The following is a 26,562-nucleotide window of genomic DNA, read 5'->3' as shown; positions in this document are numbered from 1 at the left end:
TCCCCAGGCCCCCCGCCGTCCTTGTCCTCACCCGCCGCTACGTGACGCGGCGCCTTTAAGAGCGGGGCCGGGGCCCGGCCGGGCGCGCGCCGCCCCGGGAGCTCGCGCCGGCAGGAGGAGGCGGCGACGGCGGCGGCGGGGTAGGGGGCGGCGGCGCTCCGGCAGCGCGGCTCGGCGGGGCCGCGGCGGGGGGCGGCCCCGGGAGGGGCTCCCCCAGCGTGCGGGGCCGGGGAGGGGACCGGGGCCGGGACCGCGTGCACCATCCGGGGGCAGGGGGCGAGCGGAGCCCCGGGGGCGCCGGAAGGCGGGGGGCTGAGCCCGGCGGTGCCGGAGGGTGGCGGGGTGGCCCCGGGGGTGCAGGAAGAGGGGGGCTTCTCCCGGGGGGTGCAGGAGGCGGGGCTGGGGGCGCTGCCCCGCGGTCAGGAGCTGGTGGCCGCCGGCGGCGGGGAGCCGGGCGGCGGCGGGAGGCCGGGGGGTGGCGGCGGCCCGGGCCGGTGGCACTGGGTGCCGCTGGGGGAGCGGACGAGCCTGCAGGAGTGGGGCGAGCGGCCGGGGCCGGTGACCGCCGTCGGCAGCCCCAAGCCGGGCGCGGAGCCGCGGCGGCCCCGGGAGCGGGGGCCGGCCCGGGCGCGGCGGCGGGCGCGGGGCGCGGGGGAAGGGGCGGCGGGGGAAGCGTTGGGCAGCCCCGGGGCGCTGCCGCCGCGGCGGGCGCGGGGCGCGGTGCGGGGGGTGCAGGAGCACGGCCCCAAAGCGGGGCAGGAGCAGGGCCTGAGCCGGCGGGCGCAGCAGGAGCGGGGCGGGGGGCGGCGGGAGGCGAGCCCCCCAGCCCGCGCCCGCTGGTGGGTGCGGCGGGGCCGGCAGGAGGAGGGGGAGGCCCGGGGCGGGGTGCAGGAGGAGGGCGAGCTCTACCCGGGGGAGCAGGAGCGCCCCGGCAGCAGCCCCGGCGCACGGACCCCGGCGCCCCGGCAGAGCCGCCGCAGGGCTGCCCGGGTGTGAGGCCGTCGCCAGCACCCGGTGCCCGCTGCCCCACGGGGGACCCCACCTGCGCCCCGGCCGCCGCCGGCGTCGAGCGGCGCACCCCGCCCCGGCGGGCAGGCGGGCACATCCTGCCTGGCATGCCGGCTGTCCCGGGAGCCACCGTGCCTGTCCTCTCCCTGCGGTGACGCTGCAAACCCGGCACAGGATGCAGTGGCGGTGAGCACGGAGGTAAGGAGCGAGGCGCGACCCCTTGCTGGGGGGAGATGCGAGGGTCGGGGGGGGCGGGTTTGGGCCTTGGCACTGCAGCGCTGCCGGGGTGGCGTCTGCCCGCTGCGCCTTGCTGGGCGCTGCTGGCACCGTGCCCTGCAGCGCTGTGGGCTCTGCTGGTGCTGCCATCGTGCCCAAGTGCCGCAGGGCCGCTGAGTGCCAGCAGGTCGCACACCCGGCCACTGTGCTCGGGCCTGCCAGGGCAGAGCTGGTGCGAGTGGGTGCCCAGTGCCCTTGAACCCTCCCAAACGGCAGCAGAAGCTGGGGGAAGGTTTGTTTTCTTCCTGGAGGAAGGGCGGCTTTGCTCTGCTTCCTCTTCCCCAGGCTCGTGGGAGCTAGGGCTGAACAGAGCATCCTTGTCCTCTGCGGCCAGCCCCGCGCCTCGGGGTGTTGTGCTGCTGCTGAAACCCAGAGCAGCTGAGGTGCGGGGAGCTCAGCGGGCGGCACCGTGGCTGCGTCCCACCACATTGCCGCAGGTTTTTCTCCAAATGCTCAGGACTCTTTGGGTACTTTTTGGTCTTTCTTTTGCTTTCTTTAATAAAACCTTTAAGTTAAACCTGGTAAGGTGGTGCTGACAGCCCAGGTGAGGATCCCACCTCACCAGGAGGACCCTGCTCGACCTTTCCCGGCACAGTCAGACCCCTGACCTGCTCTGCAAGCAGCAGCTGGGGAGGGGGTTTGCAGCGTCTCTGCCCACGGAGCCGCTGCCAGCCAGGGGCTGGAGGCCGTGCCGGGCTGGGCTGTCTGGGCAGGGCAGGCTGGGGCAGAGCCTGGCTCCGGCGCTTCCCCACGCACTCGCCTCCCTGGGGCCGCCTTGGCGCAGTGTTCCCTGGGGTGCCCCAGCACCGCTGGGCTCTGGCACCCCGCAAGGTGGGTTCCTTCTTGTGGGGTGCTGCATGTTCTGGGGGCCTACGCATCCCTCCTTTACTCAGCCCTTTGCTGAGCTGGCTCAGAGCAAAGCTCTCCAACGCAGTTTTGCAGTACCGGGCTTTGCAAACTCTCCTAAAACCAGGACCTGCCCAGAGGGGTGTGTCTGAGCAGGTCTGTGCTGTCAGGCCTGTCTTGAGGGAGGGGGTCCAGGATGGACCCCAAGTGCTGAGGGTGCAAGCCCTGGTCCCGCTGCCGGCCCTGAGGCCACTGCTCCGTGCAGGGAGCTGGGCAGAAGCAGCGTCTGCACCCCCATCCTGGCGTGCCAGGGCCCGGGGGTGAGGGGTGGGGGCCGTGCAGGCTGTGCAACCTGTTACCAACCCCTGGAGCTACTGGGGCCTCATTAGCCCGGTATTTGTTAGCGCAGGGTGTGGGCCAGCCCTGCCTGCGGGTATTGTGGGTATGGTGGGGGGCTGGCGATGCTTCCCCTCCTCCTCCTCAGGCATCTGCTAGCCTGCTGTCCCAACAGGCCTTCCTGGGCAGAGGAGCAGCTCCCACAGGACCAGGAACTGCTGTGGGCTTGTAGCTGACCCCTGTCCCTGCCACCCTGCAGACCAGACCTTGCTCTGTGCCTCAGTTTCTCTGCAAGAGGCCTCATCCTGCCCCTGGAGCACCGGGGTTTTGACTCCAGTTGTGTCCACGAGGGATGGCAGCTGCCTGGGGCAAAGCATCCCAGGGGCATTACCCACTCATATGGCTTTGGGGGGGGCAGGAGGGGGCTCTGCCCCCCCACAGCCCCTGCTGGAACAGGAAAGCTGTAAGGAGAAAGTCTTGCTCCAGCCCTCTGCTGAGCAGCCCTGGGGGGCCACTGCCCACGCCGCAGCCTGGCTAATTAGACCGTTAATTAGTGCTGATGACTAGCAGATGCTGGATGGTCTGGCCAGGGTGCTGCTCAGCTCTGGTGCTGGGGAACTCGGGGGTTTAGCCTTCAGCCCCCCACGTCCCGGAGTCCCAGCACAGAGGGGAGATGCTGAGGCATGGACGTGGCTTTGTGCCCATCTGTCCTGAGACCAGGCAAACTCATTTCATGCCAGCTGCAGCCTACCCCAGTGGCATGTCCTGCAGGGGTGTAGAGATGGGGGTGCCACTGGCAGCACCCTTAGGGCAGAGGGGCTGGCTGGACCCAGGGCTCAGAGCATTTGCTAGTGCCCCCCTTCCCTGGCAGGACCTGGGGGCAAAGCCCACCCATGTCCCAGGGCTGGGGGGTGGGGGTGCAGCCCCACAAAGGCTTGTTCAGCTGCCTGGGCAGGGCAGGGCTGGCCCTGAGTTTGGGGAGATGTTCCCACCCCTTACCCCCCAGGGAGTCTGGAGGGGTGGGCAGACTGGGGGTGCTGCGCTGGAGGTCCCATCCTGACCTCTCCTTCCTGCTTCACCCCAGGGGGACCCCACAGCTGGTGTCACCACAGCCCTGCCTGCCCCATGGCTGAGCCCTGACGTCGTGCCCCCTCACACACTGCCCAGCTTGCTGTGACGTTGGGGCTGACACTGCTGAGGGACCCCCAGGTGAGACGAGGCGGGGGGGTGGCAAGCACTGCGGCAGTGTCCCCACCAGGGCAGCATCCTTGGGTGCATTGACACCCAAGCTCTGTGATGCCAAGGCTCAGTGACGCCAGGCCTGCTGTCCTCTCCCCCTCTCTGGCACTGCCTGTGGGCACGGAGCCCAGGGCAGGCAACGTGGGAAGGCTGCTGTGGGTGCTGAGGGGGTGTTGCTTTCCCTGCTTGTCCCCCAAAACACCGCACCATGTCCCCGCCTTGATGGGAGAGCTCAGGGCTGAGATGGGCATCAGCTGCAGGGTCAGTAATTCCTGCCTGTCCCCTGCCTGCGCCGGGGAGTTGGGAGGCGCAAGGCGGGCTCAGCCTGCCCTGGCTCGACCTGCAGAGGGGATTTAGTGGAGGAAAGAGGCTTACGGAGGGGATTGGGGTTGCGCCGGGCTCTGGGGGGGTGCAGGGGCCCTTGCCCGCCTGCATCTCTCCTGCCCAGGTGGCTACTGCTGCAGGCAGGGGCTCCGAGCAGGGGACGGTCCGTGCCAGCGAGCAGGATTGGGCCATGGGGCCGGGCTCTGGGAGCCCAGAGATGGCAACGGAGGGGAACCTGGCACCCCGGCCTCCCCGGCCACCCCCACCGCGGGGCTCGCCAGCCCTCCGTGCCGGCCCCCCAAGACCTCTTGCTTGCCTGAGCCAGCCCAGCAAGCAGCATCAGGTGCCAGCACCGAGGGAGATGAAACACCCACCGGTATGGGGTCCTGCAGCGGGGATGTGGGGGTGGCACAACCCAGCAAGGGGCTGGGGACGGTTCCCGGGGAGCCGGGTGGCAGCAGCATCCCCGGGGGTGGGCAGGATGCAGCCGGCAGCCCCACCTCTGGTGAGAGCAGTGTGTTTGTATGCGTGGGTATGTGCATGATGTGTGTGCCCACACGCCTGCGCCGGGGAGTGTGTCACCGCAATTTGGGGCCGCCCCCGGGGCCCCGCCAGGGCTGAGTGAGCCAGCCTGGGGTGCCACCGCAGCCGCCCTGCTGCCGTCGCAGCTGGTGAGATCACTTCCAGGTGACAGGGCCACCAGGAAGGTGGCAAGCTGGCTGTCACAGCGAGCAAGGTGATGTGCCAGAGGTGAGTGGGAGACCCTGTCCCCTGTGGGAGCTTGTTTTCGAGACCCACCACTTCCCAGGGTCTTCTGTGGGGGGGTGGAGGCGTGGAGGGTGGGTGCAGGGCACTGGGGATGCTGTGGCCCTGGTCCCCAGGGATGCTGGAAGGGATGCAGGGTCAAGCGTGGTGTCCCAGCGGGCTGGGGAGGTCTGGTGTCCCTAGGGAGGGGAGGGATAACCTGTGGTCAGTGTGACTGTCACCGCCCTGGGGGGAGCTGGGGACAGCATGCCCCATCTGGCAGCTGTCATTGTGGTGGGAGCCCCCCCGGGGTGGGAATTGCAGGCAGCTGGGTCAGGGATGACATGGCACTATGCCATCTGTCTGCTTGCGGGGGACCTCGTCGTTTGGGTTTCAGCTGAGCCTGGGCAGGTCAGGAGGACCCGATGCGTGGCGGGGGTGTGACCGGAATCCATGCCCAGGGCTGTGAGGACAGGGGCTGTCCCCTCTCTGCTTGGGGACCCCACAGCATCGCTCTCACTGGGCAGGCTGGTGAGGGTTTCGGGGCAGCCAGGGCCGGAGGGAAGGTGGCATAGCACGTGCATCAGTCACCGGCCTGTGGCGTGCCAGCGCGGTGACGCCGGCGGGCCGCACGCAGGGGCGGCTGGCTGCTCCCACGCCGCGGGCTCGCCTGCCTCGGCTCTGCGGCTGAGCTCACCTCCGTGGTATGGCAGGAGGAGCTACCGAGGGGCTGCCCCCTCCCGGTCCCCCCCCCTCCCCGGGATTGGGGGTGTTTCTCTGGGGGGGTGCAGTGGGCTCGTGCCCCCTGCCCTAGCACGGTGACAGCCTGGTGTCACTTGTCTGGCTACGCCAGGGTCTATGGGGCTGGGGGGGTAGGGGAAGGGGTGGGGGTTGTGGGAGCAGTTCTAGGGGTCGGGATGGGTTGTTGTGCCCCGTGGTGTTGGCATGAGAAGCAAATTGTCCCTGGGGCTGTGCCAGGCCCCAAAGGACAGGCAGGTCCTAGGGGTCTAGGGGGGGGGCTGCAAGCCCCACCCCCCCACCCCCCCCGCCCCCAGTTGCAGCTCTGGCCCAGGGGGCTCCGAGGGGCGCCGTGGCTGGGCAGTGCTGGGGTATGGGCCAGTCCCCATGTGCAGGTGGGAGGTTCCCCATCTAGGGGGAGGCTTCCCAGTGCCACCTGCCACTGCTGGGAACTGTGCCCAATGCAGTGCCTGGCGGAGGTCTAGGAGACCCCCAGCTCCTTGCGAGGGGGTGCGGGGAGGGGATTGATCCTGGGAGTAGTCGTCCTGGCATGCCCCCCAGGTCCCCATCCTGGCAGTGCCCGATGGGGCCTGGCTGCTCTCCCAGCCCTGCCATGCTTGCGCCACTGCTGTCGGGTCGCTGCAGAGCAGCCATCTTCCCAGCGCATCCCATCCCCCTCCGCTGGCGCAGGGAAGCGGGAGGGATGCTGGGGATGCTACCCGCCCCAGAGCCACCCCCCATCCCTCTGCAGGTGCCCAGTAGGCTGCCTCCTCACCTGCCCTGCTTGCCACGGCCCTGGCTGCTGATGGTGCTCCCCGCTCCTCCACCCAGCTGCCTGCACCGCATCCCCACTGGTGGGCTGCATCGTGCCGGGGTGTGGGGAGAAAGGGGCTGCCAGCACAGTGCCGGGGCTGGCAGTGATGCCACCACCTCTCTGCTCGGGTGCCGGAACAGGGACAGCAGGCGGACAGTTGGTCTGCCGAGCCGGCAGGAAGACAGTGATCCCAGGCTGGGATCGGGGTGAGGATGGGCGCTCAAGGGGCTGCCCCCCCTTCTCTTTTCTCTGTCTCCTCTGCATCCCTCCATCCATTCCCCCCCTCCCCTCCATCACTGTCACGGTCACCTTCACCCTCTTGCTGTTTTCCGGAACTGCAGCAACTTTCTGCCATGTGATCCCAAGCCCGGCTCCAGCCCTCGCCACCCCCAGGCAGGCGCAGGCGTCTCTGCAGAGCCCCCCGCTCGCCACTGTGCCGCAGCCACTGCCGCCGCCCCGGCCATGGGTGAGAGATGCGACTACCAGCGCCTGAGCAGCGCCGAGGAGGAGGAGGAGATGCTTGGCCCCCTGCCCCACAGCTTCTCAGACAGCACCGGGCAGCGGGCCCTGCGGCTGGGCAGCGGGCACCCCATGCCATCCCCCGGGCAGGACATCGCCCCGGGCATGCCATGCCGGCGGGTCAGTGTTAGGGGGAAGCGGCGGGAACAAGTGGGGGGCCACCCGGCTGCCCAAGAGGGGCAGGGTCCTGCTGTGGGGCATGTGTCAGCAGCTGGCATGGGGGAGTCCCTGCATGGCATCTTCCCTCTCTGGCATTTTGTGGTACCTCGCAGCACCCGGGGTGGCATGGGAATGGCACCCCCCTGCCTGGCTGTGTTCCCGTCCTGACCCATGGGAAAGGGGTTGCCTGCTGCTGCTTATTGGGGAAACTGAGGCACGGGGGAGTGGTGTGCGGCAGCGCAGCTCAGCTGAGCCTGGCAAAGCTCGGGGAGGTGGCAGGGGGAGCACAGTGCCCAGTACAGGATGCTGTTCCTTGGCCACAGCGCTGCATCCAACCGGTAATCCCACAGGCTGTTGTCCCCATATGGGGCTGTCACAGAGTGGGGGGTGTCAGGCTTTGTGTGGGGGTGCTAGGGAGCACATAGGTGCATGTGGCGGGTGCAGCTGCCTCGGGCTGTGGGGCAGGTGTTGGGGTGTTACTGTGGGCAGGAATAATTGGGGGGGGGGGGTTGGCCACTTGTGTGCCAGCTCAGGTAGGTGTTCGTGACTGTGCGTGATGCCAGGCAAGCATGGAGGTGAGGAGTGTGCCACACCGAGGGCAGGCACCCGTGGGCATGTGGGGGTGCAGACAGCTCCAGGTGTGCATCAGGCGGAGGCGGGGGAGCAGACCGGTGTGCTGCCGCTGGCTGTGCAGCGGTGCCGGTGTGTTGGCGCACGTGCGGCTGGGCAGGGCGGTAGCTGGGGGGGGTACATGGAAGTGACGCGTGCGTGGCGGGGCGGCTGCGGTTGTGCAGGTGGCGGGAGGCACGCGGGGTGCCGAGGGTTGTGCCTGTGTGGTCCTGGGGTGCACGTGAGAGTCGTCACCACCCATATGTGAGCCTGGGTGCGCTGCACGTAGGGTGCATCCCTGGGGCTGCAGGGGTGGGTGTGCATGACGTGGCGCGTGTGCAGGGCACAGAGGGTTGAGCGGCAGCTGTGCCGGGGGCCTCTGCCATCTGTCAGATCATGGGGGCTGGACAGGTGTCTGTGACCCTGCCCAGGATGGTGGCAGGACTCATTGGCTTGCCCGCTTCAGAGCCAAGGTTGCAGCATCATCCCCTGTGTCCATGGGTCTATTGCAGAGAGGGAAACTGAGGCACAGAACATCCCTTAGCACAGTGGGCAAGGCTGGGTTCCCCCACTCCCTTTTGGAGATCAGTACTCCCAGTGTGGGCACTGAACTGGGCAGCCTCACCTGGGGTTCAGGTGTGCAGCAGGCAGGCTGGGGCACAGGGAGCGTCACGCTGGTCCCAGTGGGTGCCATCACCAGGTGATGCACCGTTGGAGGGCAGGGAACCCCCCACATCCCTGGCCTCCCCTGAGCTGGGGAGGGGGGAGCTGGCACGTGGCAGAGGTTGGTGCCGAGGGCACCGTGCCCGGGTGTCCCCAGTCAATGGGCTTGTTGTGCTGGGTGCCTGTGCTGCCGGGTGCCAGCTGGGATCCCTCGGCAGTGGAAGCTACAGTGGAGGTTCCTCTGTGCCTGGGGATGCATTTAACCCTCTCCTGGCTCCCACCTCGCCGGCGCAGCGATGGGCATGGTCTGGGGGAGCCAGGCAGGCGGGGGCTGCAGCCGAGGTCGCCGTGGGTCTGTCCTCTCTCACGCTGTGCGCGCGGGTGCAGCCAGCTGTTCTCCCTGGGGAGCCCGCAGGCAGGCGGCGGGGCTGGGGTTGGATGCTAGCCCCGCCAGGGAAGGGGGCAAGCCCCAGGGTGCTGGTGGCACCCCACGGCAGAGCCCCGTGGGGGCTGGCAGCTGGGCAGCGGCTGTGCTTGCCAAGCCAGCGGCTCCCCCCGCAGTGCCCATGGCCCTGGCGTCGTGCCTGCGGCCTCGGTGGGGGAGCGGAGAGCCGGATGTCTCCTCTTCCTCCCTCCCTCCCCGCTTCCTGGGGGGAAACTGAGGCCCGGGAGCATTTCCCAAAGCCGGGGCGAGTTTCCATGGAAATGGGAGCGGGGGTCCAGGCTCCCAGCTGCCGGCACGGGCGCCCGCCGAACAAGGGAGAAAGCGGCACATTGATGGGAGCCCGGCCCCCTGGGCGCGCGTCCCAGCCCCGGCCGAAAATAACCCTCCCGGGGAGCGCCGCGCAGGCAGCGGCCGGGACCGAGCCCCGCGGCCGGCCGGGGGTCCCTGGGAAGCGGCTCCTGCCAGGGAGGTGACCCCCAGTCCTGCCTGCTGCCACCCCCCCAGCCCCGGCCCCGTTGCGTTGGGGAAGGGGAGGGCCGGCCGGGAGGATCGAGAGCCGGACGGAAGGAGGGGGAGAGCCACAGCCCGCGTCCGGCCGCGGACGCCCTGAGCCCCCCTGCCCGCTCCGGAGGGATAGATGGGGTGGCCGAGCCCGGGGGGCGTCTCCGTAGCCCAGATGATGGGGCCGCGGGTACCCCAGCTGCGCTGAGCGGGCTCTGCTGTGGGACGTCGGCGTCAGGGAAGGGACATCGGCGGTGCCAGGGGCCGGCGGCGGGCAGCCAGGCAGGATGCGACGCTTCCAGGCTTTGCACCGATCCTTCCCCTTCCTCACCCGCTTCCGCCTCTACCGAGTAAGTGCTGACCCCCGCCCCGGGCAGACCCTGCGCTGGCGGTCACCGGCCCTGTCCCCATTGCCTGCGGGCGGGGGACCGGCTGTCCCCGGCCACATGCCGAAGGCTGGCGGCTGCTTTCGCCCCGCATGCCCCGGCGTGCCCCCGTGCGCCCCCGTGCCCAGCTGCTTGCCGCACCCGCCGTATTTTTAGCCCAGTGCCGAGGGCTGTAATTGCGGTGACGCAGCCGAGGGAGCCAAGCGCGGGGGGCGAAGATGCCGGGGAGCCGTGTCGTCTCCCAGGGGAAAGGAGAGGATGGAGAGAGCTGCTGTGTTGTGGGGCCGGGATGGGGGTCCCACCTCCCCTCTGGCTCTCAGCAGCGGGAGGCAGAGCCATGCCCCTTCCCAGAAAGGTGGTGATGAAAGAACGGGGAGAGCTGGAACAGCAAGGATTGGGAGCAGCAGGGGACATTTAGGAGGGGCATGTGGGTCAGCAGATGAGACCTGGCCCCATCCCCTCCCTCCTCGTGCCCTGGCATGGCTAGGGGGGTGCCACCAGCAGCGCTGGGGTGCCCTGTGCCTCAGCCCTGGGGCACTAGGACCCCCCAGAGGCCCTGATGTCCCTGTCTGCCCCCACCGTGTGGCTGCCTGCTGGGATGCCACCACCAGCTGTGGCAGAGGGGACCTGCCCCACCATGGGTCTGTGCTGCAGCCCAGTCAGGTGTGCAGGGATGCCAGGGGCTGAATGGCAGTGCCAAGGTGGCTGGCTATCCCTGCTGGGGACAGCTGTCCCCTTGCCAGTCAACCTCTCCAGCTGGCAGGCATGGGGCCAGGCATGGGTTGCCCCTCAGCTGGGGGCAGCTGCTGGGCACATCCATCCTGAGGCTCTGCCACCTCCTGTGTCCCTGGCACCACTGTCTGGGGACAGCCTGTGCTGGAGCAGAGGGGTGGGCTGCTGTTTCTGTGGGCATGATAGGGCAGAGCAGGGGTCCCTGCCTGTCCTTGGGGGTCCTGCTGATGGGGTGGGTGCCTCTGCCAGTGCCCCTGGGCAGCTGGGGACAGGCTCAGAAGAGGAGTCCTGCTAGCATCCCTCATACCCTACCAAGGCTGTACCCCAGCCTTGGTTCTTAGCCCCTCCAAATGAGTCCCCAAGAGGGGATGGGGCAGAGCAGAGTGGGGCAGGGTCACCCCCTAACCCGGTGTGGTGTCCCAGCAGAGGCTGAGCTGTAGCATGCAGGCGGAGGAGGGCACGGACTGGCTGCTGGAGCTGCTCACCGAGCTGCAGCTGCAGCAGTACTTTCTGCGCATCCGGGATGAGCTCAATGTCACCCGCCTCTCCCACTTCGAGTACGTCAAAAATGAGGATCTGGAGAAGATCGGCATGGGACGCCCTGGTGCGTACGTCCCCCCCCAAACCTCCCCCCATATCCCAGGCTGGCTGCACAGCATCTTTTGGGGACCCCAGAGGAGCATGCGGTCCATGGGGCTGGAGGGGAATACAACTCAATGCTGGGTCAGTGACAGTCACTGCGTCCCTGTGTCCTGCAGGCCAGCGGCGGCTGTGGGAGGCGGTGAAGCGAAGGAAGGCCATGTGCAAGCGGAAATCCTGGATGAGCAAGGTAGGGATGGGAGAAGGGCAGGTGTGGCAGGGAAACGGAGGCAGGCGGGAGGAGCTGGACCTGTCCTCGTGTTCTTCCCCAGTGCCTGGCTCTCCTCGCGCCACTGGTCCCTGGGGGTTGGCAGGGAGACGGGCAGAAGCCCCTGCCATGCATACCCTGCCTGTGGCATGACCCTGCCAGCATGTACCCCAGTCCCCCACAGGGTCCTGGGTCACTTCCCAGCGAAGGATAGCCCTGCCACCATGGCACCTGGGAACTTCATTCCTCTCATGTTTTTTGCCTCTTTGCCAGGCAGCTCGTTTGCAGTTAACAAGCCACAGAGCCTGTGCATCTTGCCCCAGCGAGCAGTGTGGGCAGCAGCACTGCCCAGCCCCCTGCCCACCCCTGCCTTGCAGCAAGGGGGCACAATCTTGTGCTTGCAGCCTGTGTGACTGGGGCAGGGGACCTTGGGATGCTTACATATGCCCCTGATGCGGTCCCATCCAGAGCTTGTGCTGCTGGCACCACCCGACACCTCGCACCCCAAAAATGAGCAGGGTGCTTGCCAGCTGGGCACTGGGTCATGGCCTCTCCCCTGTGTGACTCATCTGGGCTGGGACAGGGATGAGACAGACTTTTAGTAGAAGGCTACTCAGCCTCGCACTGGGCACAGAAATGCCACCTCCCAGCCCAGCCATGTGCCAGCCCAGCTCTGCACACCCCACACGGGTCCTGGCTGCTGAGGCTGGGATGGACCCATGTCCCATGGGGCACATCATCTGTCCTGGCTGGGGGGAAAAGCCCATCTCTGTCCCCTCTGGGCTGACAGTGGCAGCAGTGCATATTGCAAGGCCCATGTCACTGCAGGGGTATGTCACCACACTCGGCCCAAGCTGGAGATTTCTCATGGCTTTGTGCTGGGACACATCATGTGGCTGAAGCCTGGCCAAGAAGTGCCCAGGGCCCTCCAGCTACCGGCCCGGTTTGCCGGGGCTGCTGTGAGAGGCACAGCCCCTTCCCTCCACACAGATCGCAGCTCAGCGTGCAAGCAGCTGGAGGAGCAGAGCCTGCGCCCGCAGCCAGCCTGCCCTGGGTCATCACCAGGGAGCGGTCATCATTAGTTTCCAGAGTGTACAACCCAGGCAGGGGGTGGTCCCAGCACTGCTCCCTCTCAGACCCAAGGGCTTGTGGCATCTCTGCACCCAGGTCTCACCTGCTCTGTGTCCACAGGTGTTCAGCGGGAAGCGCCCTGAGTCGGAGCTGCAGCCCCAGCCCCAGAGCACCTTCCGCAAGCCCCCCACACCACCACCCCCCGAAGCTGGGGGCCAGCACTCCCTCACCTGCCTTGTGCGGGAGCGGGACCTCTCACTCTTCGAGAAACTGGGTGATGGCTCCTTTGGTGTTGTACGTCGTGGCGAGTGGTGCACACCTGCTGGCAAGACGGTGAGGGGCTGCTCATGGTGAGGGGGGGGCGGTGGGCAGTGGGACCATCTCACAGTAGGGGGAAGATGCTTTGGGGCTCATCCCCACTTTTGGCCGTAGCTGAATGTGGCAGTGAAGTGCCTCAAGACGGATGTGCTGAGCCAGCCAGAGGCACTGGACGACTTCATCCGGGAGGTGAACGCCATGCACTCCCTGGACCACAGGAACCTCATCCGCCTCTATGGCGTGGTGCTCTCCCACCCCATGAAGATGGTGAGTGTGGGGGGACGGGGCTGACCTCGATACTGCCCTGTGGTGGGGTCCCGTGTGGTGGGGTTACCAAAGTCAGGCTGGGTCTGTACCTGGAGTCCTCCCACTGGCATCCTCAGTGGGCCACAAGAAGGCTGGACAGCCCCTAGCCTGACCGACCTGCTGTCCCCTCCCCGTGGCCCAGGTGACAGAGCTGGCCCCGCTGGGCTCCCTTCTGGACCGCCTGCGGAAGAACCAGGGTCATTTCCTCATCTCCACCCTCTGCCAGTATGCCATCCAGGTGGCCAAGGGCATGGCCTACCTGGAGTCCAAGCGTTTCATCCACCGTGACCTGGCCGCACGCAACATCCTGCTGGCCTCCAACGAGCTGGTCAAGATTGGGGACTTTGGGCTGATGCGGGCCCTGCCCAAAAATGATGACCACTACGTGATGCAGGAACATCGCAAAGTCCCCTTTGCCTGGTGAGCTGTGGGGAGGGGGGGGACCTGGGGGTGCAGCTCCCACGACCTTCTGATGTTCATGTCCTTCTCTGCACAGGTGTGCTCCTGAGAGCCTGAAGACGCGCACCTTCTCCCATGCCAGCGACACCTGGATGTTTGGGGTGACCCTCTGGGAGATGTTCACCTACGGGCAGGAGCCTTGGATCGGCCTCAATGGCAGCCAGGTGGGTGCACAGCAGGGACCTGCCCCCCACCCCCCTCACCCTGGTAGTGCTGGGGGGGATCTGGGACCCCCTGACAGCACCCGTTGCCCCACAGATCCTGCACAAGATAGACAAGGAGGGTGAGCGGCTGCCACGGCCTGAGGACTGTCCCCAGGATATCTACAATGTCATGTTGCAGTGCTGGGCACACAAGCCCGAGGACCGACCCACCTTTGTGGCTCTGCGGGACTTCTTGGTGGAGGTGGGTGAGGTGGGGTCCCGGGGACAGGAGCCCTGGCACCCTTCTCCACCGGCTCTGTTCAGGCATGGGCAGGGTTAAGGGTATCACCAAGGCAGGAGGTGATGCTGGGGGGCTCAGGTCAGGCAGCCCTGCAGGCTGGGAGGTGACAGCTGGTGGTGTGGTCATGTCATCGGGAGGACCCTGAGTGCCACCTTGCCCTCGCCCATCCCAGAGATGTCACAGCTGAGGAGGGGCTGGGAGTGGTGATACTGTCTCTTGCCTATTTTTGGCGCTCCCCTGCCCTGTGTGGGGTTGGGCCTGGCCTCAAAACAGGGCAGGGATGTACGCAGGGGGCTGTGTCCCCTGTCCTCACCCCCCCTCTCCCCCCAGGCCCAACCCACCGACATGAGGGCGCTGCAGGACTTTGAGGAGCCTGACAAGCTGCACATCCAGATGAACGACATCATCACTGTCATCGAGGGCAGGTATTGCACAGGGTGGGAGGGCAGCTACCGCATGGCCGGGTGGGGGGCAGCAGGTATTGCATGGCAGAGCACAGACCAGCTGGCAGCTTCAGGACTGCCAGCCTCACTGGGGACAAGGGACCCCAGGAAGGGGGAGACTGTTGGCACTGGCAGAGCTGTGGGGAGCAGCTGATGGCGGGGGGGGGTTCTGCCCCCTTCCAGCACACCCGGCTGTGTATGCTGCGGGCAGGCGGAGTGCCCTGGCTCCCCTGGGGGGTGTGCAGTCCCCCAGGCACCACAGTACCCACGGGGCCACCAGGGTGCGGGGGTCACAGCCCACACTGTCTGTCCCCCCGACTCACCCCACTGTGCCTGTGGCTTTGCCCTGGGGAAGCGCACCCCAGGGGTGCTGCCCAGTGATGGCGGTGGGGATGTGCCACCAGCACCTGGGGACGCGCAGCTGTCATGGCTGGGAGAGGCACCGTGGGGCTCGGTGCCACAGTAACCCCCTGTGCCGCCATGGGCTTCGCTCCTCTGTCGCTGCCACCCACCCCAGGGCACGGCCACCCCCCCTCCACAGCCCTGGGCACCTGCGGACTGGGGGGACCTTTGGTTCCCACATATCCGGCTTGGGGACAGCGAGGACCCCGCCAGGGGAGCTCAGCGTCCCTTTGCCCTGCTGGGGTACGGGAGGCCGGCCCCACCGGCCCCGGGGGGTGAGGAGAGAGGCTCCGTCCTGCCCCTCCCCGCCGCGGGCCGGCTCCCCGCGGTTAGTCACGGCCCGGGGTGAATCAGGCCGGATTTGTGTGTCTGCAGGGACCGGCTTTCTCCGCGGCCGCCGCCAGGGATGACTCTTGCCCAGGGTCTGGCGGTTTAATTGCAGGGAGGGGAGGGGAGGGGAAGGGAAGCGGCGTCGGCGGAGGGAGGGAAAGGAGGGAGGGAGGGAGCGGCGGAGGGCGGCGCGGCCGCGCCAGAGCGCCTGCATCGTCCCCGCCGCCGCATCACGGCCGGGCCGGGGGTCCCGCTCCCGCGGCCCCCCGCCCCGCCGCCGGCCCCAGGTGAACCGCGGAGCGTGGGGACGGGGGACCGTGGCCGCGCTGAGGGATGCCGACGGGTCGGGGAGGGCCGGGAGCGCGGTGGAGCCGGGGCGCAGGCTCCCCTGCCTCAGTTTCCCCGGGGGACGCCGGTCCCCGGTGGGCTCTGATGGGCACGTTTTGGGGGTGCAGGGTCCGGGCCGACGGGGTGGGCTCTGCAGCCGAGGGCGGTGGCAGGAGCCCCAGCGGCTGCCGGTTGCTTCCGTAGGGGAGCCCCCTCCCCGTGCCTCAGTTTCCCTGCGGGCGGCTGCCCCCCCACCGCGCTGCCGGCGGGGATGCCCGGGCCGGGAGGGGAGGGCCGGCGGGGGGGTGCGGGGGGCTCCTCCAGGGGGCCGCATCCGGCCCCGCCGAGGCCGCCCGGGGCACCGTAAACACCCCCCACCCCGTTTCAAGCCCCTGCCTGTCGTTCGGCGGGCACCGGGCGTGCGTACGTGTGTGTGGGCAGGAGCAGCGACCTACCTGAAAGTCCCCCCCGGGGACCCAGCCGGCCGCGGGGGGGGGGCCGGGGCAGGGCCGGAGCGGGTTTGTGCCGGGGGTCCGAACCCGGAGCCGGTGGGACGAGGCGGGGAGCGGAGGGGCCGGCCCGGCCACAGCATCCCTGTGGCGGGATGCAGCCGTGCCGGGAGGGCGAGCGGAGGGGACCTCCCGGGGCGGAGAGCCGTGCCACCCCCCGTCCCGTCGGGGTGAGGGGGTGCCCGATACCGGCTGGGCTCTGCCGCCCCCTCGCCGAGGGGTCCCGGCGCTGAGTAAGGCGGCTGGCTGGCGGCGAGCGGGAAAGGTAAACAGGAAAAGGGCTGAGCTGGTGGCCGGGGGTGACTCACAGGTGACTCCAGGAAACCGTCGGGCCCGTGCCAGCCTCGCCGGGCTGGCACCGCACACCACCCGCCGCCCCCTGCCCTGCCCGTGGGCAGCAGGGCACTGGCAGATGGCGAGGAGGGTGGGTTAGGGTCACAGCACACCCCCCCCCGCAGTCGTTTGGCACGATGTTGGGTGGGGGCCACAGCTTGGGGTGTCCTCCCCTGGCCCCTACCTTCCCTATCCCCCCCCCCCCAGTTCTCCTGGGCTAGGTGACCACCCCGTGCCTCCCCTGCCCCAGAGGTGGCTGCATCCTGAAACAGGCAGCTCCTGAACGGCTCCTGCGGCACACTGGGGACCAGCACCCCAAGGTGGCCTGGCCCACTCGGGTGCCTCCAGGAGGTTTCACAGCCTGAGTCCCGCTGCCTGCCCATCTCCCCCTGCCCACACCAGCCTGCATGGGGCTCACCGATGATGTAGGAAGAGAGCGAGGGAGACCCCACAGTCCCCTGTCCCCCCCGGCAGTTTCCCCCATGGGACTGGGATACTTGAGGGTTCATCGTGGGACCCCCAAGTGTGTCCCCTGTGCCATCCTTGGCTGCGTGGGATGCAGGGGGACTAGTGGTGAGCAGCTCGGTGCAGGCATCACCCCAAGGCTCCTGCATAGTTTGGGGCCGCTGAGGGAAGGAAGAGGCACACCTTTCTGGGCACAAGTGGGGAGCTTTGTTCCCCACCACCCACATCCCCAGCACCACCTGATGCAGGGGCCATGCTGGGTGGGAGGCAGAGCGTGCTGCTGTCACGGGGCTGGGATCCTGAGTGCCTGGGTTCCCTTCCCCCTTGTGCCACCACCTTGCCCGCATGGACTTGAATGAGTCACCTCGCCTCCTCCCCTGTCACTGGGACAGGTGAGTGTCCCTCTGCCATCCCCTCATCAGTAACGAGGTCCTTTTTATTCCTTAGGGCCGAGAATTACTGGTGGCGGGGTCAGAATAAGCGGACCCTAAAAGTGGGCCAGTTCCCCCGAAACACGGTGACCTCGGTGGCAGGGCTGTCGGCCCACGACATCAGCCAGCCGCTTAAAAACAGCTTCATCCACACAGGCCATGGAGACACCAACCCGCAGCACTGCTGGGGGTTTCCCGATAAAATTGATGAGTAAGAAACTTTTTGTCTTCTCTGCATTCCCTGCCTGATCCCTGCCTTCCCTGCTGCTCGCCGGGCATGGCAGCGAGGCACAGCTTGATCCCCCCCCACCGCCCCCCGGCTTGTGAAGCATCTCTTCCCTCCTGCTGTACTGGGGATGGTGGCTCCGGGTAGGGTTCCTGCGGCTGGACTAACTCCCTCGCCTCTCCTTACTAATAGGGTCAGGGACATGGGGGGCTGCTGTGCTTGTGGGGGGCTGTCCCAGGGAGGAGCCCCTTTTCCTAGCCCTGCAGCCCCTCGTGGCTGTCCCAGGGTGGGGAAACACCTTTAGGCACTGCTCCGGAGGTGGCCATGTTACCCCAACGCTTTTGGAGTGTCACAGGGCTGCTAACCGCGCGCCTCTCAGCACCTGCGTGGAGGGAAGCAGCGGGGTGGGGGTGCAGCCCAGCCCCACGCTTTTAACAGCATGACTTCTAAAAAGCAAAACATGAAAAAAAATCGACGAAAATTCTTCCCTCCACCTCCTTCCGGCTGCACCAGGGGACATTCCGGTTGGTCTGTGATGGTGGGGGGTGGGGGGTCAGGTGCCCATGCCCCCCTGCCAGGTGGGACTGGCCGTGCCCAGCGTGGGTGCTGGGTGCAGGGGGACAGTGGGCAGGGGTGCCTTGGCGCAGGGCAGAGGGCATGGGGGGTGCCTGCCAGCGCTGAGCTGGGGGGGCGTGGGAGGGCTGTGTGTGGGGGGCAGGATAGGATTTCAAAGCCTGGAAAGCTCCTGCTGGGAAGAGCCAGCTCCTGTGCTGAGCTCAGCACGTCCCCTGGGATCGTGATCCCCACTGCTGCTCGGCATCCCGCTGCCCTCGGTCCCAGGCTGACCCCATCACGACACCCTGTGCCACGGGCTGTGCCGGCAGCCCCCGGAGGGCTGAACGGAGGCGCCATGCGCGCGGACCTGGCTCGTGCCCCGGCAGGCCTCCCCGCGCCCCGCTGCGTGGGCACGGGCGCTGGGTACGTGCTGCCCGGGCCGCCGAGAACACCGAGCCCGGCACACGCCCAGGCCTTCGGGCTGCACCGGCTCCCGCCGGCTCCCTGCCTCACCGTGCCTGGCTTGCGGTGGCTCGCCCGGGCCTCCCGGCACCCCACCGGCGTGCCATACTGGGGCGCCATGCCCTGGGCACAGCATCGTGCCACAGCACCCCAGTGCTGGGGGTGTGTCCCAGGCACCGCACCCTGCGCCAGTGCCCTGGGCATGGCACCCTGCTTGCGATCCCCCGGGTACGGTGCATCACGCGCGTGGAGCCAGAGAGGGATGGGTGACACCAGGACGGCACCAGGCTCTGTGCCGCAGCACTGAAAGCCTCTGGGGTGTGGTGCCCCAGTGGTCCTGACTGGGGCATGGTGTGTGGTGGAGGGGCTGTGGGGTGTTCCAAGGGACAGGGCGCGGGGCCCCCACTGACCCCCAGGTGCTCTTCTCTCTTCCCACAGGCTCTACCTGGGAAATCCCATGGACCCTCCTGACATTTTAGGTGTGGACCCAAGTGCTGCCAGACCCACACAGCTTCCAGGCAGGGCTAAAAGTGAGCGGCTTTTCCCATTCCCCCTGGCCATCGGCTGCATGAAGCCCCCATGTCTGTGCCCTGGTGCCAGGATGATGGGCTGGACCTCCTCCTTTCTGTCTCTCTGCTGCCGCTTGCTTTTTGCAGCCCAGGGGAGCTGGGGTGACAAGGCATGTTGTCACCTGGCTATATGCCACTGCCAGCAGCCTGGGTGGCCCGTGGGTCTGCCTGGCTGGACTCTGCCCTGCTGCCCTTCATCTGGGTCCCTTGTCCCCTCCCAGCGTCTTACAGCTGGGCTTCCCAGTACAGGGGACCTTAGCGGAGCTGCCACAGGGAGGGAGCATAGGGGCTGGGTGTGTGCAGCAGCCCCTCTAAACCTGCAATTTTCCCTTGGCGGGGCTGCCCACCACATCCTTCCCACACCCCACTGGTGACAGGGGACACGACGAAGCATGCGCCCTGCTAATAAGCACTCTGGCTGCCACTTGCTCCATGCGCTCACCCTGTGTCTCCCCTCCTCTCGGGCTCTCTCTTCTGCAGGGCAACCACCTCCGCGCCCGCCTCAGCCTGCCGTCCTGCTCACCAGTAAGTTGGGCTCTTTGAGGTGCTGCTCTCCCTCTTTTGTGCCCCCCTTCTTTTCTTTCTTAGCTCCTTCTGTTCCCTCTGCCCCTGGGGTACTGCTGTGCACCTATGGGTGATGGCATCTGTGGTGGGGACACAGATGTGGAGCAGGGTGGCCAGCCTGGGGTACCCTGCCCTTTCCCACCCTGCAGCCCCCTGGGCCCCCGCCCTGGTGTCCATTGCGGTGCCCAGGGGGGGAGCAAAGGTGGCTGAAGCTATGGGGTGATCTGGGGGCTTGGGGATGTAGATGCCCTTCTTTGTACCCCAGGGATGGGTCCCGGACCCTCACCATTCCTCTCTGTCTCCCCTTAGAGCCCTGCTACGACCCTGTCAGTGAGGAGGAAGAGGGTTTGCCGGGGGGTCTCCGGAAGCTCTGCCTGAAGAAGCCAGGCACGGGGAAGGGTCTGCGACCGGCCAAGCCATCGGCACGGGTACCAGGCACCAAGGTGGGCGAGCGGCAACCTGGCCGGCTGGCAAGCGAGGGGCCAACAGGCGGAGAGGTGACTCTCATCGATTTTGGGGAGGAGGTGCCCCAAGGTAGCCCCTCGCCAGTGGGGGAGCTGACAGCCCCATCATTGGCCAAGCTGGCTATGGAGGCCTTCTCCCTACTGGACAAGACCCCACCACAGAGCCCCACACGGGCGCTACCCCGGCCCCTCCACCCCACACCGGTGGTAGACTGGGATGCCCGCCCTTTGCCTCCACCACCTGCCTATGATGACGTGGCACAGGACGAGGATGATTTTGAAGTCTGCTCCATCACCAGCCCCCCAAGCCGGCGGGGCAAGACCAACTATGGCTTTGTGGATGAGAGCGAGCGGGGACCAGTGCTGGAGGACAACCTGTTCCTGCCCCCCAAGGAGACCAAACAGCCCAGCATGACGCAGACCACCGAGCTCTTTGAGGAGCTGCAGCAGGAGTGCATGAAGAGGCTCAATGTCCCGCTGGGACTGGCTCTCCCCACCGATGACAAGCCCCAAATCCCACCCCGTGTCCCCATCCCACCCCGGCCCCTACGCCGCAATGAGCCTGGGCGCTGGTCGGGGGAGCTTTCCCCAGCTTCGGGGGGCGAGGAAGACCGGCCGCCCCAGATTCCCCCACGGGACCCACTGTCACAGCCCACCTCCCGGACACCCAGCCCCATGGCCCTGCAGGTGGGCTCCCCCCAGCAACGTGCCGCCCTCTGTTCCTGCCTCTCCACCTCGCCAGGGAAGCCCATGCCCACCACACAGAGCTTCGCCCTTGACCCCAAGTATGCCACCCCCAAGGTCATCCAGGCACAGGGCAAGGACTGCTCCAAGGGACCCTGCATCCTGCCCATCGTGAAGGATGGGCAGAAGGTCAGCAGCACCCACTACTACCTGCTGCCTGAGCGCCCTGCCTACCTGGACAAGTACGAGAAGTTTTTCAAGGAGGCCAAAAGCCCTGAGGAGGTGCCAGCATCCCGCCTGGTCACCACAGCCACTGTCCGTCCCATGGTACAGCAGCCGCCGCCAGACTGCAAGGCCAACTTCTCCTCCAACAACAGCAACCCTGGGCCGAAGTGCCTAGTGAAAGCCTCCTGCAGCCTCCAGAAGATCGTCTATGATGGGCCGGATGGCTGCCGCCCTGCCGACAAGATCCGGCTGGTAAGTGGCATCTGTGAGCAAGAGGGGACACGATGGCCTTGCTTGCGCAAGAGCCAGCCCCACTCTGTGCCTCTGTTTCCTGAAGTTCAACCCTGGGGGATTAGCTGCAAGGGGTCCCTAGATGTGCTGGGGAACCTAAGTGTCACTACAACTCCAGAATTACCCCTTTAACACAAATTCACCCTACCCATGGCCTTCGTGAGGGGTGGAGGAGGGTGACTGTCACTGCTGTCCTCTTGGGCTCTCTGCGCTGGGTCTGTGGTGGCCAGGAGTCTGCACACAAGCCTAGGAGAGGCTGAAGATCCCAGGGTTGTGGATGGTCCCAGCTCCATGCTGACAGTGCTCCCCAGGAACAGCCAGGGTTGGGGGCAGCCTCGGTGCCCCCTTACTCCAGCCACAGGCTCCGCCCTGCCCAGAGGTGGGGGCAGGCACTGACCACAAGCTCCCCCCAGGTGCAGGACACGGTGCACGGTGTGACCACCGAGGAGTGCCAGGCAGCCCTGCAGAACCACGGCTGGAGCGTCCAGCGGGCCATCCAGTACCTGAAGGTACCACACAACCCTGTCCTCCCACCTTGGCTCCCGCCAGACGTGTAGCACCCCTGTCATCCCCCTCGCTTGCCCTCTCCCCTTGCAGGTGGAGCAGCTCTTCTGCCTGGGGCTGAAGTCTCGTGTGGAGTGCCACCGGGTGCTGGAGATGTTCGACTGGAACCTGGCTCAGGCCAGCTCCCACCTTCTTGATCCCTACAGCACCGCCCGCCAGAAGTAGGGGCAGAGGTTTTATTGCGGGGGGCGGGGGTGTCTCCATGCCATGCTGCTCTTGGCCAGCTGGCACCATCACCCCTCTGAGCTCATGTCCTCTCTTCTCTTTACAGGCGGTGACAGCAGAGACAAGGCGATTTGTGCTGGATCCGGAGCAGGTATCTCACCATGGGGCCACCCTGCTGGTGCCCACCCCCATCCACGCAACCTGCTGCTGGACTCTGGACTGAGCCCCTGCTCAGGGGATGGGGACACCCCATAAGGGAGCCTAACCAGCACCCCAGGCTTGTGGGGGTGTCTGCACCCTGGCTTCGGCACTGGGCTCTGTCCCCTGGCCCCTTGTTGAATTGTTTTTGTAAAGAGAAATGTAATTTTAATATATATTATATATATATATATAAAAAAAATATTCTATGGAGCAGAGGAGGATGCCTGTGGCCATCTCCCAGGTTCATCCCTGCCAACGCGCAGTGACAGGCCATGTCTCTATGGGTGCCAGTTCCTCCCTGCCAGCAGCCAGGACTGTCACCGGCGGGACCTGCCCAGGGATGGTGCCCAGGTGCAGGATGCCCAGGAGGGGGATGCCTGTGTGCTCTGGTGCCCAGCAGGTGCCGGGGATCCCCAGAGAGCTGTATGACACCGACACCTCCAGACATCCCCTAGACGCCCCCGGTGATGGCTCCCAGGCCATTTTGGGGTGCAAAGGTCTCTCCATCCAGGTCTGCTGGAGTTAGTCACGTGCTGTCCTACCCCAGGCCCAAAGCTTGAAGGCTGGGGACAGTTTTGCCCCCTCCTGAGCGTTCAGGGCTTGCTGGTGGCGGCGCCCCCGTGGCAGGGCCCCCCCTTGCCCCGCGGGACTGGGCTCCTGGCCACTGCCTGACTCATGCCTGGGCAGGGAGCGGCGGGACCTGCCTCGCGCCCCCACCCACGCGAGGGGCGTTGTGCAACCAGATGCCACCACGCAGCCGGAGCCGGGTGCTGGGGGGGTGGCTGGCCCCCGTGGGGTCCCAGGCCAGGTAGTGGTGCTAACCCCCCTGCAAGCGGGTGTCGGAACCCCTTAGCTGGGTTCCCTGAGGTGCCGCCTTGCAGCATCAGGAAGGGCTTTCTGTGCAGGTTGAGGAGGACCTCGGTGCCCAAACCCACCAGGTCCGTGGGCATTGGTGGCACCTTGTCCCCAGGATGCCATCTGCTCCAGAGTTGGTGGCTTCAGAGGAGAGACCCTGCCAGGCGTGTTGATTCACCTGGCAGGATGGGCTGCCTCAGCATGGCCGTGAGTTCTTCCCCATGGCTGGTGGTACTGGGCCACATCACCTGCATGCCCTGTGTACCCATGTCTGCTCCTCTCTGGTCCCCTGGCCCTCCTTGAGCCTGGGGAGGGGGAGGTTTGTTGGTGCTGCTGTGGGCACAGCCATGCATAGGTGCTTTGGACTCTCTGTGCCTCAGTTTCCCCATCTAAAGTGCAGCTACCGTGGCATGACAGCCAGGTGGGATGGCCGTCAGTGAAGCGAGGAGAAAAAACCCCACAATTTCCTGGCCTGAAATGATTCCAGAGCTGGGCTAGGTCCCATGAAGAAGCAAACGTGTGTTTCCTGCAGTGGCCCCAGCTGGGTCCCTTTGCACGGCCGGGTGCACCTGGCCTCTGTCCCTGGTGGAAGGTGACCTGCAACCCAGCACAATGCCTGGCCCTGCTGCCCAGGTAGGAGCAACACCTCCCACCCCAGCCAGGCTTGCGTGGGTGTTGCTGAGATGGCACAGATAACCCCGCACGCAGGGCCGTGGGCAGCGCTGGGGGGGCTGGGGCAGGGTTCACATGTGGGACCCCGAGGCGGCGGTGGGAAGCTGTTCCTTCCTTCTTCCTCCTTGGCGGCCAGCCAACGGCTGCCAGGGGTTATTGGCCGTGTGGCCAAGCATGGCAGGGACCTGGCAGCAAACGGGGGGTGGGTGAGGGGTGCAGGGTCCAGGACTGACCCACCCCTCCCAAAAGAACTGGGGACCCCTGTCCCCGCTTGCCACCCCAGAGCCTTTGGGCCATGTGACTTTGTAGCCCATCAGGTGCTCCCTGAGGGCTGGAGACCCCAACCTTTGTGGGGTGTCAACCATGAGGTCACCCTGGGAAACGGCCTTAAAACCTCCCATGGCAAAGTGGGTGTCCCCCAGCATCAGCGCGTCACCAGGACTAGGATGCCCCCACCTCTGTGGCAGGCTGTGAGACACGGAGCCGCCAGTGCCCCAGGCAGGGCACGTGGTGTCCAGGTCCCCCCCACCTGGGGGTGTGCTCACCCACGGAGCCACCCTGTTGCGTAGCTCCCCTGGGACAGGGAAAGCTGCAGCCATCCCTATCGCTGAGGAAGCACCATGGGGTGCCGAGGCCAGTGCCTGCTCTGGAGCTGGATGCTGTGGGGGCTCTGGGTGCTGCCAGGTAAGTGTCAGGGTCACCTGCACTGCTGCTGGGCTGACCAGGTGGCTGATACCATCTGGGTGACAGGCTGTGAACAGTCCTCCGGCTGCTTGAAGGCTACAAATTCAAGCCCAGGTGCCTAGCCAGGGGTTGCCCTGTCTGCCCGCTGGTGCCACAGCCTCAGCATGGTCCCTTGACTGCAGCAGGGGAAGATGGGGGTGGGGTGTTGCGTGTCAAATCGGGGCTCTTGCCCATGGGGAAGGTGCCAGTCTTGCTCTTGGCATTGGTCCAGCTGTGGGTGCTGGGGTGGGGGGTACCAGCCCCAAGGGCTGGGGGCACCTTCCTCCTGCAGCAGGAAGGAGGGATGGGAGTGATGGGGACCCTGGGCTGGTTGTTTTTCCTTATCGTGCCCTCACCTACCTGCTCCGCTGCCAGCACAAGCTGGGGAGACAGAGGAGCAGCCCCTTGCCCTTGTGCCAGCCCCAGCAGAGCTGGGCAGCATCTCCACTGCAGCCGACAGCACCAGTGCTCAGCTGCCTCCGGAGCTGGGCATGTGTCAGGCATTCCCCACCGCTGCAGCCGCCGGGCCAGAGCACCCCTCTCCCACCCGCAGGACCACCCCCGCCGTGGGCAGCTACGGCTCAGGTAAGGCTGGCAGGCAGCTGGCTGCGGGCAGGTTCCTGCCAGCTGGGGCCATGGCGGGGCTGATCCAGCCGTGGCTGCCTTGTCTCGCCCCACAGGCAGCCTGGTGCCGCAGGTGACTGCGAGGGCGCTGGTCCCAGCTAGGACCAGTGGGGAGCAGGGGCAGCCTCCCAGCACGGCAGCTTTCCCTGGGGATCTGGCAATGCGAGGCAGCCCCCAGGCAGGGGTAAGGGCTGGGGTCTCCTCTCCAGGCACTGCCAGCCACCCCACCAGTGTGTCTCTGGCTCCCACCACCACCTGGCACAGGCAGCTTCCATCCCTCATGCCAACGGAGCGTGTGGTGCGTGTTGCCACATTGACCCCAGCTCTAGCTGTCCCTGCTGTAATGGGGACAAGCAAACCACCATCAACCAGCAGCACCGCTCCCAAGCAGGCTGTGGAAGTGTCCAGAGAGTCTCTGGAGAGCAACCCTGGAGAGCCAGTCCCGGGAACTGTCCCCGTGCAAGAGGGGACTGTGGTCACGTCATCCACAGGTGCTGCCGATGCACTGAGAGGAGCCCCCCCAGCACCAGGTAGAGATCTGTCCCTGCCAGTGGCACATGTTCCAGCTTCTCAACCAGCCCCAGGAACAAAAGCATCTTCCTCAGTCCCTGGCAAACTGGATGATACCAGTAAGTTGGTGCAGCTGGGCAATGCTGTCACTGCAGAGGGGATGCTGAGGACAGCATGGACTACAGTGTCGTTGCACAGCACAGGGACATCACCCCCCAGCATCAGCAAGAGCTCTGCTGAGTCTCACGCAACTGCTGTGCTCCTGTCCCAGGAGGTCACACTAGGGCTGGACAAGGCCACCTCACCTCCAGCCACAGCAGCCAGCATCCCTCGGGAGACAGGCAGCCCCGTGAAGCCAGCAGCAGCCTCAGCCAGCCCTGCCTCTGGCCTCCCCAGGGGTCCCCCCAGCACAGCCACAGAGGGAGCCAGGATGGCAGCCCCACCATCTGCAGAACCCCCAAGCGCATCCTCAGCAAAGGTCACCTTTTCTTCTGCCACCACTGACATCGGCAAGGCTACAGAGCCAGGGACACGTGCCTCATCCAATGCTGGCCACAACGCCTCGCAGGACTCCCCTGTGTCCCCCCCTCAGCTACCTCCAGCCCTTTCACCCTGGCTCCCTGGTGGTGCTGTGCTGGGCACAGGAGACGTGCTTACTCACAGCCGCAGCACGGGCCCTGGCACTGCTGGAGATGGGCTGCCTGGAGCCGATGCTGCTGCTCACCCCCAGGCCGCTCTGGGCACACCGGCTATGGTGATGGATGTCACCGCTGCAGAGCACCCCTCCACTGCATCACTGCCAGCTCTGGGAAGTTCTGATGCTGATCTGGTGTCCGTCAAGAGTGAGGCCAGCGCCAGAGCCACAGCAGGCACCACTTTCCTGGAGACCAAGGCCGCCCCAGTGGGGTTCAGCATGAGGCTGTCCCCCTTCACAACTCCCAAGAGTCCTGGTGGTCCCTCTCTGGGGCCCTTTCCACACTCCATGGGGTCTCTGCTCCCCCAGGCCCCCTCAGCAGGTCTTGGGGCCGCCACGGCAAAGACAGCTGCAGACAGATCCCTTCCAGCCATACCCAGCATGGCCACGGACTTGTCCCTCACGGCTGCTGGTGGAGCAAAGCCAGACAGGACCCCTCAAGCCACTGCTGTACTCGCATCTCCCCTTGGTGCATATGGCATCATGACTG

The 26,562-nt window shown here is 66.6% G+C and overlaps 1 protein-coding gene across 11 annotated transcripts; it reads left to right on the top strand.

The window, feature by feature from the left end:
* Positions 1–748: 748 nt before the first annotated feature.
* On the top strand, positions 749–22,210 carry TNK2 (tyrosine kinase non receptor 2). 11 transcript variants are annotated; one of them, XM_080409327.1, is made up of 17 exons: positions 749–1,206; positions 3,551–3,675; positions 10,766–10,943; positions 11,098–11,168; positions 12,378–12,590; positions 12,690–12,842; positions 13,024–13,301; positions 13,378–13,504; positions 13,599–13,745; positions 14,115–14,209; positions 17,041–17,235; positions 18,706–18,797; positions 19,317–19,361; positions 19,710–21,025; positions 21,478–21,573; positions 21,662–21,789; positions 21,900–22,210. In XM_080409327.1, exons 3-17 carry the CDS (start codon positions 10,781–10,783, stop codon positions 21,904–21,906), a joined length of 3,126 nt encoding a protein of 1,041 aa, XP_080265453.1. In that variant the 5' UTR covers positions 749–1,206; positions 3,551–3,675; positions 10,766–10,780; the 3' UTR covers positions 21,907–22,210. The 11 variants fall into 11 exon arrangements, with proteins under 11 accessions (XP_080265453.1, XP_080265455.1, XP_080265447.1 ...); XM_080409320.1 differs by lacking the exons at positions 749–1,206; positions 3,551–3,675 and adding exons at positions 5,674–6,531; positions 6,667–6,964; XM_080409329.1 differs by lacking the exon at positions 3,551–3,675.
* The last annotated feature ends 4,352 nt before the right edge of the window (positions 22,211–26,562 follow it).

Source organism: Falco punctatus, assembly GCF_963210335.1.
Source record: "Falco punctatus genome assembly, chromosome: 13".
Lineage (NCBI taxonomy): Eukaryota > Metazoa > Chordata > Aves > Falconiformes > Falconidae > Falco > Falco punctatus.
This window is presented reverse-complemented; position numbering and strand designations above follow the sequence as displayed.

What these genes read in the sequence shown, in the direction of transcription:
- TNK2 (XM_080409320.1), top strand. Translation starts at nt 6,062, where the DNA reads ATGCCCCCCAGGTCCCCATCCTGGCAGTGCCCGATGGGGCCTGGCTGC. An exon ending in GATCGGCATGGGACGCCCTG is followed by an intron (nt 10,944 to 11,097) that starts GTGCGTACGTCC and finishes TGTGTCCTGCAG; the next exon opens with GCCAGCGGCGGCTGTGGGAG. An exon ending in CGCAAAGTCCCCTTTGCCTG is followed by an intron (nt 13,302 to 13,377) that starts GTGAGCTGTGGG and finishes TTCTCTGCACAG; the next exon opens with GTGTGCTCCTGAGAGCCTGA.